This window comes from Salmo salar, chromosome 02 (assembly GCF_965601325.2).
Source record: "Salmo salar chromosome 02, fSalSal1, whole genome shotgun sequence".
Classification (NCBI taxonomy): Eukaryota; Metazoa; Chordata; class Actinopteri; order Salmoniformes; family Salmonidae; genus Salmo; species Salmo salar.
This window is the reverse complement of record NC_138292.1, coordinates 91,424,712-91,442,973: the sequence shown is the minus strand read 5'-3', so window position 1 is coordinate 91,442,973 and position 18,262 is coordinate 91,424,712. Positions and strand designations below refer to the sequence as shown.

At 41.4% G+C, this 18,262-nt stretch overlaps 1 protein-coding gene across 1 annotated transcript; it reads right to left on the bottom strand.

Annotated features, from left to right (window-relative positions):
• Positions 1-829: 829 nt before the first annotated feature.
• LOC145863028 (uncharacterized) lies at positions 830-13,597 on the bottom strand. The gene is made up of 2 exons (XM_082968167.1): positions 13,017-13,597; positions 830-4,218 (listed from the first exon to the last, which is right to left on the bottom strand). Exons 1-2 carry the CDS (start codon positions 13,369-13,371, stop codon positions 3,407-3,409), a joined length of 1,167 nt encoding a protein of 388 aa, XP_082824293.1. The 5' UTR covers positions 13,372-13,597; the 3' UTR covers positions 830-3,406.
• Positions 13,598-18,262: the final 4,665 nt, after the last annotated feature.

The window sequence follows — 18,262 nt, the reverse complement described above, 5'->3', positions numbered from 1 at the left end:
GGACTGGCCCGCCTGTTCCCCAGACCTGAATCCAATTGAGCACATCTGGGACATCATGTCTCGCTCCATCCACCAATGCCACGTTGCACCACAGACTGTCCAGGAGTTGGCTCAGGAGATCCCTCAGGAGACCATCCGCCACCTCATCAGGAGCATGCCCAGACGTTGTAGGGAGGTCATACAGGCACGTGGAGGCCACACACACTACTGAGCCTCATTTTGACTTGTTTTAAGGACATTACATCAAAGTTGGATCAGCCTGTAGTGTGGTTTTCCACTTTCATTTTGAGTGTGACTCCAAATCCAGACCGCCATGGGTTGATAAATTGGATTTCCATTGATTATTTTTGTGTGATTTTGTTGTCAGCACATTCAACTATGTAAAGATAAAAGTATTTAATAAGATTATTTCATTCATTCAGATCTAGGATGTGTTATTTTAGTGTTCCCTTTATTTTTTTGAGCAGTATATATCATAAATGGTCTTAACTAGTAAACACAGATTCTAGTTTTAATCCAGTTTGCACAGATAGCTGACTCAGCCTCAGATTCTGACTGGGCCCCGTTTACACCTCCACACAGGAATACACACTCAGAGCCTACGAGGATTTTCTAAAAACTCCACTTTGCATGCGTCGCTCACCTATTTCTTTTTAAACTACGTTGGAGATGTATCCACTCGGCTCGCTGCCTCTCAGATCAAAGGTGGGTCCATCTGCTCCGTTCCCAAAGTGTGGTCTCCCTGAGATCCCAAGTTAGAGGGATCCCTCATGCACCATTTACCCAGGTCACCAGGAGCAGTCACCAAGTCAAGATTCACATCTCCAAATATGGTTAATTTCTTTAATATCAATTGAGGAGACAAACGTATCACACAAGTCAGAGTTATTCTTAAACTATCTTTACTCACTTATAAGGCAGCAGGTCAATACAACACACACATATAAAGTGAATCAATTGAGTGCTCTATGATAAATGATGGCTGGTCGACGAATCACCCCCAGATGATTCGTTGAGAGATGAATCACCCCCAGATGATTCATTGAGAGCCCCGAGACAAAAGTACAAAGGTATTTTAAAGCCAAGATACACCCCTTTCAACCTACATGACCAACAACAGATGTATAGAACAGGTCACAAGGTTAAGATTTGTATGAAAGATACTTATAATTCTCAGCAGACAGTATCTGCTGTAAAAACAGTACTCTTTGTGTCGAGACCAGGGTCTGGCCCTGGGGTCATCTCTCCCTGGTACCATATAGAACAGAAACATTAACTCATGCTCTGGAATGCGGTCTCTTTAGGTTTTATCACCCAAAAGACATTGTAAATCAGTCAGTGTTTTCTCCCAGAGGCCCATCCTCAGTAGAACACACAGACACAATAGTTATAAGAACCCTCTATTCTGTTGCATAACACAACCATTTGATGCAAAAAAAGTATAATAACAATCTTGCAATTTTGCTCTCAGTGTCCACTGAAAGTTGACTAGTAACAACAACTGGGACATAAAAGACACCCAGCATGAGACCCACTAAATCTGCCCAAGAAGAGGCAAACAAAAGAAAAACCCACACCAAACTTAAAGACAGGAAGCAAACCAAAAAGGTGGAGCAACTAAAAGGTGTTGACTCTCCACATGTATCAAGACAACTGGAGCACTGGGCCAGACACTCTTAAATAGAACCTGGACCAGCTCAGGTGAAACACCTTCCCACTAACGAGATGGACAAGCCAGCACAGGTGTAACACATACTGACTAACGAGGTGACACCAATCAGTGCGTCCTACGTGCTAACGGGCTAGACGTGCTAACGGGCTAGACGTGCTAACGGGCTAGACGTGCTAACGGGCTAGACGTGCTAACGGGCTAGACGTGCTAAAGTCCAACCTCAAAACATAAGATGGAAAAACCAAAAAGACTAACACCTTAAGAGAATGCTTACCATCAACAGAAAACAACTTCCATTTCACATTAAAATCAACTACAATGCTTCACCTTCACCAATATAAACATGGTGTCTACTGGCTGTCAAGAATTAAAACAAGAAAAAACATATTTCTAGAACCTTATATTTATCCCCCACTAGCTTCTAGAACTCTCGTCCCCTTGGAACGAGCCCAAATAAAACTCAGCTCCATTACGGAAAAACATGCAGTGAAAATAAATTGTGATCCATGGCAACTCACTGGCTAAACGCAAAACACAAATCTTTTTGACTGCCCACCCTTGAGACAATCAGAAACCAAGTTGTCCTTACCACGGACATGTCTGATTTCAAGAGGAAACTCCTGCAATATCCGTAGTAACTTTCCACCTCACTGCAGAGCTTCTCTCTTTTCAGGGTTCACTAGATAGGCATGTTGTTGGATCGGAGCCCAGTCCCCAATGTCATGCTCTAGTACATTTGGGCTGGAACATCTGAGAATGAACCCTGATATTTTAAAAGCAGGGCAACAATGTCAATATAATTGTACAAAACAACTGTCAGTTGGTTGCATAAATAATTATCATTACTAAATGTTACATGAAATATTTGGTTGCATTGTCTTATTTTCAACAGCTCTTCAATGACATTTTGCTAGGTGGGATAGCCCAATGTCAAAACACAGTTTTAACTTGTCTACATCAATAACCAATATGCAGAAACAGTTTGGGATATATTGAAAACCTAAACATAAAATGTGCTATATACACAAACATCTGCCATAATAATCATATTACTTGTATTTTTTAAAACAAGGACCTTTTAAAATGCACAAGCACCAAAAATGCTGTTGTTTTGACCAATAGCAATAAATCACTGATTTCGATTCTAATCAGGTTGTACTTGCTGTTGAAACTAACAACTAAACAAAACACATGGAAATGGGAGATATATTTTACCTCGCTGATTCGAGGACAACCTGCAGAAGGCAGTCAGCTACATTTTGGAGTGATGCATTTAAATGTAGGGGTCGCTAAACAAAGGAACACAACACTTATTTGTCATAACTCATCGAAATCATGTTGAAATCAATTGTACCGAGAGGAGGGAGATGAGGTTGCACGTCCTGTTAAAACGAACAGCTCAAAAACCACACGGAATCTGGGAATAATGTGTACATCACTGGTTAGTGGACAATTTGTAGAAAACAGCTAGATACATTTTGAAGTGTTGCATTTTGATTCCAGTGCGTCACCAACGTGGTAAGTGTAACACAACTCTTTTTTTATTAGTCACTTTTTGTTAAATCACATAAATAGTACTCTTTCATTTCAGAGCCTGGATTTTCCCCCTGAGGCTAATATCCATATCATGTTGAAATCAATAGAACAGGGGGCAAACGTTTAGGGTTCTACATTGTGACATCATTAAAATACTCCTTCTACAACATTCTACATTGTGACATTAATTCATTGACATCATGATCCAACTCCATGTATTATCTGATGTTTAATCAGATATCTTTTATCAGAGTATCTCTTGTCACATTGATCACAGCTATGAGGTTTCTCTCCTGTGTGTGTTCTATGGTGTCTATTCAGAAGGCTAGAATGAACAAAACTCTTCCCACATTGAGTACAGCTATATAGTTTCTCTCGTTTCTCTCCTGTGTGTGTTCTATGGTGTCTCTTCAGAGAGCTAGAAAGAACAAAACTCTTCCCACACTGAGTACAGCTAAAAGGTTTCTCTCCTGTGTGTATTCTCTGATGTGATTTCAGGCTACCTGACTCGGCAAAACTCCTTCCACATTGATTACAGCTAAAAGATTTCTCTCCTGTGTGTGTTCTCTGGTGTCTCTTCAGACAACTAGAATGAACAAAACTCTTCCCACATTGAGTACAGCCAAAAGGTTTCTCTCCTGTGTGTGTTCTCTGATGTGATATCAGGCTACCTGACCGGGTATAACTCCTTCCACATTGATTACAGCTAAAAGGTCTCTCTCCTGTGTGTGTTCTATGGTGTACCTTCAGCTGGATAAATATTCTAAAATTCTTCCCACATTGAGTACAACCAAAAGGTTTCTCTTCAGTGTGAATTCTTTGATGTATTTTAAGTTTTACTGAGGAGTTTAATATTTTCCCACAGTCAGAGCAGCAATGAGATTTCTTCCCTGTGGGTCTCTGCAGGTGTTTCTTGAGGTGTTCTGATCTGGAGAGACTCTTCTCTGCCTCGTCAGCATCATGATGTTGCTGAGGATCCCCAGAGGATCCAAGATAGTCCCATCTCTCTCCTGTGTGAACAACAATGTCATACAGATGGTTAAATGCCCACAACAGCAGAAATCCACTGTTTATTTGAGGTAAAAAGGTATGACCAGAGAGTACCCATGAAGTTGTACAACAATTGACATCTGTTAAATGTTTTGACAAGACTATCTTAAGACAGTCAAGACCTAAGCAGTGTGCCAGACGACATTTGGCCTCCAATATAAGCCCCTTTCTGTGTTTGCTAAAATTGCAGCAATGCACACGCAATTTGGTTGTAGAAACTCCTCCATTCTAATGAGGAAACCGCTAGTTATGGATGTAGTATATCTGGTAATGAGGAAACCACTAGTTATGGATGTAGTATATCTGGTAATGAGGAAACCACTAGTTATGGATGTAGTATATCTGGTAATGAGGAAACCACTAGTTATGGATGTAGTATATCTGGTAATGAGGAAACCACTAGTTATGGATGTAGTGTATATGGTAATGAGGAAACCACTAGTTATGGCTGTAGTATATCTGGTAATGAGGAAACCACTAGTTATGGATGTAGTATATCTGGTAATGAGGAAACCACTAGTTATGGATGTAGTATATCTGGTAATGAGGAAACCACTAGTTATGGATGTAGTATATCTGGTAATGAGGAAACCACTAGTTATGGATGTAGTATATCTGGTAATGAGGAAACCACTAGTTAGGGATGTAGGGATTTCTCCCCTAGCTCCACAATAAAATAGGGTGCAGGCCAGGCAGCAGGCTGTTAGCCAGCCTGCCAGCTTAGTGGAGTCTGCCACTAGCACAATCAGTGTAGTCAGCTCAGCTATCCCCATTGAGACCGTGTCTGTGCCTCGACCTAGGTTGGGCAAAACTAAACATGGCGGTTTTCGCCATAGCAATCTTACTAGAATAAAAGACCTCCTCCATTCCTGCCATTATTGAAAGAGATCGTGATACCTCACATCTCAAAATATGGCTATTTAATGTTAGATCCCTCATTTCCAAGGCAGTTATAGTCAATGAACTAATCACTGATCATAATCTTGATGTGATTGGCATGACTGAAACATGGCTTAAGCCTGATGAATTTACTGTGTTAAATGAGGCCTCACCTCCTGGTTACACTAGTGACCATATCCCCCGTGCATCACGCAAAGGCGAAGGTGTTGCTAACATTTATGATAGCAAATTTCAATTTACAAAAAAAAAAAACTTGTTTTCGTCTTTTGAGCTTCTAGTCATGAAATCTATGCAGCCTACTCAATCACTTTTTATAGCTACTGTTTACAGGCCTCCTGGGCCATATACAGCGTTCCTCACTGAGTTCCCTGAGTTCCTATCAGACATTGTAGTCACAGCAGATAATATTCTAATTTTTGGTGACTTTAATATTCACATGGAAAAGTCCACAGACCCACTCCAAAAGGCTTTCGGAGCCATCATCGACTCAGTGGGTTTTGTCCAACATGTCTCTGGACCTACTCACTGCCACAGTCATACTCTGGACCTAGTTTTGTCCCGTGGAATAAATGTTGTGGATCTTAATGTTTTTCCTCATAATCCTGGACTATCGGACCACCATTTTATTACATTTGCAATCACAACAAATAATCTGCTCAGACCTCAACCAAGGAGCATCAAAAGTCGTGCTATAAATTCTCAGACAACCCAAAGATTCCTTGATGCCCTTCCAGACTCCCTCTGCCTACCCAAGGACATCAGAGGACAAAAAACAGTTAACCACCTAACTGAGGAACTCAATTTAACTTTGCACAATACCCTAGATGCAGTTGCACCCCTAAAAACTAAAAAACTAAAAACATTTGTCATAAGAAACTAGCTCCCTGGTATACAGAAAATACACGAGCTCTGAAGCAAGCTTCCAGATAATTGGAACGGAAATGGCGCCACACCAAACTGGAAGTCTTCCGACTAGCTTGGAAAGACAGTACTGTGCAGTATCGAAGAACCCTCACTGCTGCTTAATTGAGGAAAATAAGAACAATCCGAAATTTCTTTTTGATACTGTCGCAAAGCTAACTAAAAAGCAGCATTCCCCAAGAGAGGATGGCTTTCACTTCAGCAGTAATAAATTCATGAACTTCTTTGAGGAAAAGATCATGATCATTAGAAAGCAAATTACGGACTCCTCTTTAAATCTGCGTATTCCTCCAAAGCTCCGTTGTCCTGAGTCTGCACAACTCTGCCAGGATCAAGGGAGACACTAAAGTGTTTTAGTACTATATCTCTTGACACAATGATGAAAATAATCATGGCCTCTAAACCTTCAAGCTGCATCCTGGACCCTATTCCAACTAAACTACTGAAAGAGCTGATTCCTGTGCTTGGCCCTCCTATGTTGAACATAATAAACGGCTCTCTATCCACCGGATGTGTACCAAACTCACTAAAAGTGGCAGTAATAAAGCCTCTCTTGAAAAAGCCAAACCTTGACCCAGAAAATATAAAAAACTAATCGGCTTATATCGAATCTTCCATTCCTTTCAAAACTTTATGAAAAAGCTGTTGCGCAGCAACTCACTGCCTTCCTGAAGACAAACAATGTATACGAAACGCTTCAGTCTGGTTTTAAACCCCATCATAGCACTGAGACTGCACTTGTGAAGGTGGTAAATTACCTTTTAATGGTGTCAGACCGAGGCTCTGCATCTGTCCTCGTACTCCTAGATCTTAGTGCTGTTTTTGATACCATCGATCACCACATTCTTTTGGAGAGATTGGAAACCCAAATTGGTCTACAAGGACAAGTTCTGGCCTGGTTTAGATCTTATCTGTCGAAAAGATATCAGTTTGTCTCTGTGAATGGTTTGTCCTCTGACAAATCAACTGTAAATTTCGGTGTTCCTCAAGGTTCTGTTTTAGGACCACTATTGTTTTCACTATATATTTTACCTCTTGGGGATGTCATTCGAAAACATAATGTTAAATTTCACTGCTATGCGGATGACACACAGCTGCACATTTTAATGGAACATGGTGAAGCCCCAAAATTGCCCTCGCTAGAAGCCTGTGTTTCAGACATAAGGAAGTGGATGGTTGCAAACATTCTACTTTTAAACTTGGACAAAACAGAGATGCTTGTTCTAGGTCCCAAGAAACAAAGAGCTCTTCTGTTAAATCTGACAATTAACCTGTTAGGGCTAGGGGGCAGTATTGACACGGCCGGATAAAAAACGTACTCGATTTAATCTGGTTACTACTCCTGCCCAGTAACTAGAATATGCATATAATTATTGGCTTTGGATAGAAAACACCCTAAAGTTTCTAAAACTGTTTGAATGGTGTCTGTGAGTATAACAGAACTCATATGGCAGGCAAAAACCTGAGAAGATTCCTTTTGCCCTCTCTGACAAATCCTTGTTCTTCTTGGCTCTGTTTATTGAAAACTGAGGATCTTTGCTGTAACGTGACAATTCCTACGGCTCCCATAGGCTCTCAGAACCCGGGAAAAAGCTGAATGATATCGAGGCAGCCCCTGGCTGAAAAACATTAGCGCATTTGGATAGTGGCCAGTCAGAGTACTATGAGACTCAGGCTCGTGCACGAGGGGATCCCATGCTTTTATTTTCTCTCTCTTTGAACGTAAACACACTTTCCCGGTCGGAATATTATCGCTTGTTTACGAGAAAAATGGCATAAAAATTGATTTTAAACAGCGGTTGACATGCTTCGAAGTACGGTAATGGAATATTTAGAAATGTTTTGTCACGAAATGCGTTGTGCGCGTGACCCTTATTTACACTTCGGATAGTGTCTTGAACGCACGAAAAAACGCCGCTATTTGGATATAACTATGGATTATTTTGAACCAAACCAACATTTGTTATTGAAGTAGAAGTCCTGGGAGTGCATTCTGACGAAGAACAGCAAAGGTAATAACATCTTTCTTATAGTAAATCTGACTTTGGTCAGGGCTAAACTTGGTGGGGGTCTAAATAGCTAGCCCTGTGATGCCAGGCTATCTACTTAGAATATTGCAAAATGTGCTTTCACCGAAGAGCTATTTTAAAATCGGACATAGCGAGTGCATAGAGGAGTTCTGTATCTATAATTCTTTAAATAATTGTTATGTTTTTTGTGAACGTTTATCGTGAGTAATTTAGTAAATTCACCGGAAGTTTGCCATATGCTAGTTCTGAACGTCACATGCTAATGTAAAAGCTGGTTTTTGATATAAATATGAACTTGATTGAACAAAACATGCATGTATTGTATAACATAATGTCCTAGGTGTGTCATCTGATGAAGATCATCAAAGGTTAGTGCTGCATTTAGCTGTGGTTTGGGTTTATGTGACATTATATGCTAGCTTGAAAAATGGGTGTCTGATTATTTCTGGCTGGGTACTCTCCTGACATAATCTAATGTTTTGCTTTCGTTGTAAAGCCTTTTTGAAATCGGACAGTGTGGGTAGATTAACGAGAGTCTTGTTTTTAAAATGGTGTAAAATAGTCATATGTTTGAGAAATTGAAGTAATAGCATTTCTAAGGTATTTGAATAACGCGCCACAGGATTCCACTGGCTGTTACGTAGGTGGGAAGATTTTGTCCCACTGGCCCTAGAGAAGTTAATCTTGATGGTTGTACAGTCATCTCAAATAAAACTGTGAAGGACCTCGACGTTACTCTAGACCCTGATCTCTCTTTTGAAGAACATATCAAGACTGTTTCAAGGACAGCTTTTTTCCATCTATGTAACATTGCAAAAATCAGAAACTTTCTGTCCAAAAATGATAAAGAAAAATTAATCCATGCTTTTGTTACTTCTAGGTTGGACTACTGCAATGCTCTACTTTCCGGCTACCCGGATAAAGCACAAAATAAACTTCAGTTAGTGCTAAATACGGCTGCTAGAATCCTGACTAGAACCAAACATTTTTATCATATTACTCCAGTGCTAGCCTCCCTACACTGGCTTCCTGTTAAGGCAAGGGCTGATTTCAAGGTTTTACTGCTAACCTACAAAGCATTACATGGGCTTGCTCCTACCTATCTTTCCGATTTGGTCCTGCCGTACATACCTACACGTATGCTACGGTCACAAGACGCAGGCCTCCTAATTGTCCCTAGAATTTCTAAGCAAACAGCTGGAAGCAGGGCCTTCTCGTATAGAGCTCAATTTTTACGGAATAGTCTGCCTACCCATGTGAGAGATGCAGACTCGGTCTCAACCTTTAAGTCTTTAATGAAGACTCATCTCTTCAGTGAGTCCTATGATTGAGTGTAGTCTGGCCCAGGAGTGTGAAGATGAACGGAAAGGCTCTGGAGCAACGAACCGCCCTTGCTGTCTCTGCCTGGCCGGTTCCGCTCTCTCCACTGGGATTCTCTGCCTCTAACCCTATTACAGGGGCTGAGTCACTGGCTTATTGGTGTTCTTCCATGCCGCCCCTAGGAGGGGTGCGTCACTTGAGTGGGTTGAGTCTCTGACGTGGTCTTCCTGTCTGGGTTGGCTCCCCCCCTTGGGTTGTGCCGTGGCGGAGATCTTTGTGGGCTATACTCGGCCTTGTCTCAGGATGGTAAGTTGGTGGTTGAAGGTATCCCTTTAGTGGTGTGGGGGCTGTGCTTTGGCAAAGTGGGTGGGGTTATATCCTTCCTGTTTGGCACTGTCTGGGGGTATCATTGGATGGGGCCACAGTGTCTCCTGACCCCTCCTGTCTCAGCCTCCAGTATTTATGCTGCAGTAGTTTATGTGTCGGGGGGCTAGGGTCAGTCTGTTATATCTGGAGTATTTCTCCTGTCTTATCCGGTGTCCTGTGTGAATTTAAGTATGCTCTCTCTAATTCTCTCTTTCTTTCTCTCTCTCGGAGGACCTGAGCCCTAGGACTATGCCTCAGGACTACCTGACATGATGACTCCTTGCTGTCCCCAGCCCACCTGGCCGTGCAGCTGCTCCAGTTTCAACTGTTCTGCCTGCGGCTATGGAACCCTGACCTGTTCACCGGACGTGCTACCCGTCTCAGACCTGCTGTTTTCAACTCTCTAGAGACAGCAGGAGCGGTAGAGATACTCTCAATGATCGGCTATGAAAAGCCAACTGACATTTACTCTTGAGGTGCTGACTTGTTGCACCCTCGACAACCACTGTGATTATTATTATTTGACCATGCTGGTCATTTATGAACATTTGAACATCTTGGCCATGTTCTGTTATAATCGCCACCCGGCACAGCCAGAAGAGGACTGGCCACCCCTCATAGCCTGGTTCCTCTCTAGGTTTCTTCCTAGGTTTTGGCCTTTCTAGGGAGTTTTTCCTAGCCACCGTGCTTCCACACCTGCATTGCTTGCTGTTTGGGGTTTTAGGCTGGGTTTCTGTACAGCACTTTGAGATATCAGCTGATGTAAGAAGGGCTATATAAATACATTTGATTTGATTTAGTGTATCTGGTAAATAGGAAACCACTAGTTATGGATGTAGTATATCTGGTAATGAGGAAACCACTAGTTATGGATGTAGTATATCTGGTAATGAGGAAACCACTAGTTATGGATGTATTATATCTGGTAATGAGGAAACCACTAGTTATGGATGTAGTATATCTGGTAATGAGGAAACCACTAGTTATGGATGTAGTATATCTGGTAATGAGGAAACCACTAGTTATGGATGTAGTATATCTGGTAATGAGGAAACCACTAGTTATGGATGTAGTATATCTGGTAATGAGGAAACCACTCGTTATGGATGTAGTTGTCACATCCTGACCCTTGTAAGATGTCATTTTCTATAGTAGTGTGGGCAGAGCGTGACAGGGGGTGTTTTTGGGTGGTTTTCTATGTCTATGTTTAAGTTCTAGTTTTTCTAATTCTATGTTGTTTTTTTTGGGTTGATCTCCAATTGGAGGCAGCTGGTCCTCGTTACCTCTAATTGGAGATCATATTTAAGTTGGGGCTTTTTCTAGTGTGTTTGTGGGTAGTTGTTTTCCGTTTTGTATGGGTTACCTGACGGAACTGTTGGTGGTCATTTTGTTAAGTGTTTCCTTAATAAAGTAAATATGAGCACTCTACACGCTGCGCCTTGGTCCCCTTTAGACGACCCCTGTTACAGTAGTATATCTGCTTGGAGCAAAAATGGTGAGCCAAGATTTTAGTTTTTCACAATGTATTCTGAATATTACAGTGCACTATTAGGACAAGATCAGGAGTGCTACTCAAGGAAACTCACATTAAGCTCTGTGTCTATTTACTAATTCACCACCGTGGGGAAAACTCTGGGGAGTTCTCATAGGCTGACAGTAAAAATAACCTCCATTTACAGGTTGCATATGAGTGCATTTCACATTACTTTGGATTATAATTGTAGGGCTCGTTTGAATCTCCTGCTTAATATGTTTGTGTTATTGTCGCAAATCAACTGCTTTACACTTAAACACTTCAACCAGTAAAATGCTCTTTGGCTAGCTTTAACATCAGCCTGACAATGAGGGTTTGTACACTAAGTGTTTAACAAATTGGCCCATAACTTCACCTAACAATAACATAGACCTACTGTAGGACCCATAACTTTATCTAACAACAACATAGACCTACTGTAGGACCCATAACTTCACCTAACAACAACATAGACGTAGGACTATAAATCATTTAATATTTCAGGTGAAACATGGAAATTAAAATGTCTTTGTCATGACATTTCATAACCTGACCACCAGATCATTTTGTGAATAATCCCACTAGGCTACTCTGTAATGTGTTGTCATTCTAAATGTCCTGAATAAAGGAAAATAGCTCTGTGTGTTGTACAATAGCCTATCCATCAAGGAACAGTTCTCTACACATTATGAGCTAAGTATCTCTGTGTCCAAACAGACTAACGAGACCCTACAGTAAATCAACCAGACAATAACACATTATAAACATACATTTGTTTAGGGATGTTGGATCCAACGTGGAGCACGGCATAACTGTCTTTACCAGAGTAATGAATGAAGAAGCACTTTAGTTGTTGTTGCATGTTGTGATGTTTGTCATGTGACTGTCATTCAGAAAATGATTTCCTGGAATTCCTGGATCAGCTGATGATAGTTGAACATGTGACTGTAACTAAACAGCTACAGTATTAAGTATTATGTGTAATTATTGAAGAACCGCGTTAATGACAGTATCCATTTGGGTGTTGTCAATAAAGTTAAGGTGACTCGGTTAGAACCATTGGATTTAGCAAACTCTGAAATTATTTAGGATTTTTGTGCCCATGAAAACTGTTTCCCAGCGTAATATAAGGAGACACTAAATGTTACGTAGGTAGAGAGCATTTCAGAGATCTGAATACAAAAAAACTGTCCGAACAGGACAATAACCTAAACCACAAGGCCAAATCAACACTGGAGGAGCTTACCAAGATGACATTGAATGTTCCTGAGTGGCCTAGTTACAGTTTGGACTTAAATCGTCTTGAAAGTCAATGCAAGACGAGAAAATGGCTTTCTAGCAATGATCAACAACCAACAGGAAGGATTTAAAAAAAAATGAATATTCACATGAAGATCAGTCGCCTATTGGATGACATCACGACTTCCCATCAAGCCAAATCCTTGGAGGCCTTACTATGACATCACTCACTCTTTCTAGTTTGCAGTTGTCTAAAAAAAAAAAAATATTTTGCTCAAAACATTTATTTGTTTCCCTTTAGTGTGTTTATAATTTACTGTATTTATATATCACTTTTCAACAGGAAAGGACGTCATGAACAATTCCGACAGTACAAAAACATATTCAAGTGTAGAATGCCCTTTTAAAAATCACACATTAGTTCAACAACTACAGAGTTTGTGTCCCTGTTTTATAAGATAGTACTCACTGTATTTACTAATGTTAATCAGTTCTCCAGTCTTCTCTTCTTCGTCCTCCTCTAATGTGACAGTAATCTCCCCCTCTTCATCCTTCATTCCAAAAACGTCTTCTTCTTCTTCTTTCACTTCATCCTCCACTCCAAAAACTGCATCTTCCTCCTCCTCTTTCGCTCTGAAGGCGTCTTCCTCGTCTTTCACTGTAACGTCTTTCTCTTCTTCTTTCACGATAACAGCCTCACCCTTTACTTGTCTTTGTAATGTGACATCCTCCTCTTCCTCTTTCACGACAACGTTCAGCCACAGACCCTCTTTCTCCGTCCAGCAGACCTCTTCTTTAGGAGGAGAGTAGCTTAGTGAGCGCATGGTCGGGGATGTTAGCTAGCTAGGCTAATGCTAATTTAACCAGCCAGATAGTTGACTTACAACGTAAATATGAAATTAAATGGGGTAGCTAGTTGTTTCCACATAAGTATGTTTAAATCATAGTGGCAATTAAACCACGAAATTGTCTAAAGAACTTGAATGTTCCGACATTGTCAGCTAGCGAGCTACCGAGGTGGCTGCAGTTGTTGAAGAAGCGTTCCGTCCACTAGATTATACGTCACACTAGAAACATCGCCTGAAAGACACATATCGCCATCGGCTGTCTGGAGGGAGGAAACGCAGTTGAGGAGGGAAAACTTTTTTTCTTCTTCATTGAATTATAATACACTGCTCAAAAAAATAAAGGGAACACTTAAACAACACAATGTAACTCCAAGTCAATCACACTTCTGTGAAATCAAACTGTCCACTTAGGAAGCAACACTGATTGACAATAAATTTCACATGCTGTTGTGCAAATGGAATAGACAACAGGTGGAAATTATAGGCAATTAGCAAGACACCCCCAATAAAGGAGTGGTTCTGCAGGTGGGAACAACAGACCACTTCTCAGTTCCTATGCTTCCTGGCTGATGTTTTGGTCACTTTTGAATGCTGGCGGTGCTTTCACTCTAGTGGTAGCATGAGACGGAGTCTACAACCCACACAAGTGGCTCAGGTAGTGCAGCTCATCCAGGATGGCACATCAATGTGAGCTGTGGCAAGAAGGTTTGCTGTGTCTGTCAGCGAAGTGTCCAGAGCATGGAGGCGCTATCAGGTGACAGGCCAGTACATCAGGAGACGTGGAGGAGGCCGTAGGAGGGCAACAACCCAGCAGCAGGACCGCTACCTCCGCCTTTGTGCAAGGAGGAGCAGGAGGAGCACTGCCAGAGCCCTGCAAAATGACCTCCAGCAGGCCACAAATGTGCATGTATCTGCTCAAACGGTCAGAAACAGACTCCATGAGGGTGGTATGAGGGCCCGACGTCCACAGGTGGGGGTTGTGCTTACAGCCCAACACCGTGCAGGACGTTTGGCATTTGCCAGAGAACACCAAGATTGGCAAATTCACCACTGGTGCCCTGTGCTCTTCACAGATGAAAGCAGGTTCACACTGAGCACGTGACAGACGTGACAGAGTCTGGAGACGCCGTGGAGAACGTTCTGCTGCCTGCAACATCCTCCAGCATGACCGGTTTGGCGGTGGGTCTGTCATGGTGTGGGGTGGCATTTCTTTGGGGGGCCGCACAGCCCTCCATGTGCTCGCCAGATGTAGCCTGACTGCCATTAGGTACCGAGATGAGATCCTCAGACCCCTTGTGAGACCATATGCTGGTGCGGTTGGCCCTGGGTTCCTCCTAATGCAAGACAATGCTAGACCTCATGTGGCTGGTGTGTGTCAGCAGTTCCTGCAAGAGGAAGGCATTGATGCTATGACTGGCCTGCCCGTTCCCCAGACCTGAATCCAATTGAGCACATCTGTGACATCATGTCTCGCTCCATCCACCAACGCCACGTTGCACCACAGACTGTCCAGGAGTTGGCGGATGCTTTAGTCCAGGTCTGGGAGGAGATCCCTCAGGAGACCATCCACCACCTCATCAGGAGCATGCCCAGGCGTAGTAGGGAGGTCATACAGGCACGTGGAGGCCACACACACTACTGAGCCTCATTTTGACTTGTTTTTAGGACATTACATCAAAGTTGGATCAGCCTGTAGTGTGGTTTTCCACTTTAATTTTGAATGTGACTCCAAATCCAGACCTCCATGGGTTGATAAATTGGATTTCCATTGATTATTTTTGTGTGATTTTGTTGTCAGCACATTCAACTATGTAAAGAAAAAAGTATTTAATAAGATTATTTCATTCATTCAGATCTAGAATGTGTTATTTTAGTGTTCCCTTTATTTTTTTGAGCAGTATATTATAAAGCAGTTTAGGGAAACGTTTTTTTTCTCTCTATTAAATATTAATATTATATCAACATGTATAAAGAGCAACAAGTGTTGTTTGATTAGTTCAGTTTTTTATGAGAATTTTAAACAAACTCTACTCTACTCCACATCTGTATTCCTGACTCAGTCAAAAAACATGATATCAAAATGAGCACCTAGTTGTTAATACCCTTGATAAAGATGAGCAAAAATGTATAAAATAAATAAATAAACTTTACCCACTACCAGGATATTTTAGCCCAAAACCTGGTTATCTCTCTGCTAGGAGACTGAAACTTGGCCATAAGTGGGTCTTCCAGCAAAACAAAGAAACTGTAAATTGGGCACAAAATCAAAAAATGTCTATGGCCAACTCAGTCTTCAGACTTGAACTCCATTGAAAACCTGTGGTTTGAATTGAACAGGGCAGTCCATAAGACAGACTAAATAAAACAAGGACCTGGAGAGATTCTGTATGGAGGAATGGTCTAAGATACCACCCAATGTGTTCACTAATCTCATAAAACATTTCAGTGTCATTATCCTCCCAAGGGGAGAGTGCTGGAGTATTGAAAACATGGGTAGCAATAATTCAGACCCCTGCCTTTTGAGAATTACATGTTAAACTAAATCTCTTTCTCTGAGCAATTGTATTAGTATAAAATAATATAATTTCCCTTTTTTTGGTGTAACAATACATCATGTAGATGTATATAATGAACAGACTAGGTCCATACTGCTCCTACATGGTGTAACAATACATCATGTAGATGTACAGTGGGGGAAAAAAGTATTTGATCCCCTGCTGATTTTGTACATTATCCCACTTACAAAGAAAGGATCAGTCTATAATTTTAATAGTAGGTTTATTTGAACAGTGAGAGACAGAATAACAACAAAAATATCCAGAAAAATGCATGTCAAAAATGTTATAAAATTATTTGCATTTTAGTGAGGGAAATAAGTATTTGACCCCCTCTCAATCAGAAAGATTTCTGGCTCCCAGGTGTCTTTTATACAGGTAACGAGCTGAGATTAGGAGCACACTCTTAAAGGGAGTGCTCCTAACTGTAGAGGGATAATTCCAGTGCAGTACATATGTAAAGGGTGTTGAGGGATAATTCCATTACAGTACATGTGTAAAATGATAATTCCAGTGCAGTACATGTGTAAAGGGTGTTGAGGGATAATTCCATTACAGTACATGTGTAAAAGGATCATTCCAGTGCAGTACATGTGTAAAGGGTGTTGAGGGATAATTCCAGTACAGTACATGTGTAAAAGGATCATTCCAGTGCAGTACATGTGTAAAGGGTGTTGAGGGATAATTCCAGTGCAGTACATGTGTAAAGGGTGTTGAGGGATAATTCCAGTACAGTACATGTGTAGAGGGATAATTCCAGTACAGTACATGTGTAGAGGGATAATTCCAGTGCAGTACATGTGTAGAGAGATAATTCCAGTGCAGTACATGTGTAAAGGGTGTTGAGGGATAATTCCAGTACAGTACATGTGTAGAGAGATAATTCCAGTGCAGTACATGTGTAGAGAGATAATTCCAGTGCAGTACATGTGTAGAGGGATAATTCCAGTGCAGTACATGTGTAAAGGGTGTTGAGGGATAATTCCAGTGCACCGGTTATTGACTGGAGACTGAAAATGCTGAAAACAGGTCCCTAACGGAATGACAACAACATGGCTGCTTGTTAAAGAAGAGATGGAGAGAGAGACAGAGATAAACATATCCATTGCACATGGACCGTAAGAAATCCTGAATGTATTGAAATGCCTGGGCTCGCAGGGGATGTGTTAATTCATAACCCATAATTTATACCTGTTAATTCATAACCCATCGTTTATACCTGTTAATTCATAACCCATCATTTATAGCTGTTAGTTCATAACCCATCACCTATACCTGTTAATTCATAACCCATAATTTATACCTGTTAATTCATAACCCATCACTTATACCTGTTAATTCATAACCCATCATTTATACCTGTTAATTCATAACCCATCATTTATACCTGTTAGTTCATAACCCATCATTTATACCTTTTGCTTGAAAGGGGTGGTTCAGGCAGGCTGGCACGCTCCCTGATCTTACTTCTTACTTGACAGGAACTAATGGGGATCCATAATAAACCCTAGGAAGAGTAGCTGCTGCCTTGACAGGAAATAATGGGGATCCATAATAAACCCCAGGAAGAGTAGCTGCTGCCTTGACAGGAACTAATGGGGATCCATAATAAACCCCAGGAAGAGTAGCTTCTGCCTTGACAGGAACTAATGGGGATCCATAATAAACCCCAGGAAGAGTAGCTGCTGCCTTGGCAGGAACTAATGGGGATACATAATAAATACAAATACTTGTATCAATATTTTTGTCTCTCTTTACTCTCGGATTCGAAAATGCTAATTGGCATCAAAGTAGACGACATGCAAGACTACAAATCCCTGCAAGCTCCTGCATGTAATCTCTAGCCAACACCTTTCACAGAACAGTTCACTGAATTGTCCATTGAAATACATTTTTACCAATTTAATCATTGCTACATTAAGGCCTGATTGGTGGAGTGCTGCAGAGATGGTTGTCCTTCTGGAAGGTTCTCCCATCTCCACAGAGGAACTCTGGAGCTCTGTCAGAGTGAACATCGGGTTCTTGTTCACCTCCCTGACCAAGGCCCTTCTCCCCCAATTTCTCAGTTTGGCTGGGTGTCCAGCTCTAGGAAGAGTCTTGGTGGTTCCAAACTTCTTCCATTTAAGAATGATGGAGGCCACTGTGTTCAAGGGGACCTTCAATGCTGAAGATATTTTTTGCTTCCTTTCCCCAGATCTGTGCCTCGACACTATCCTGTCTCAGAGCTATATGGACAATTCCTTGACCTCATGGCTTGGTTTTTGCTCTGACATGCACTGTAAACTGTGGGACCTTATATAGACAGGTGTGTG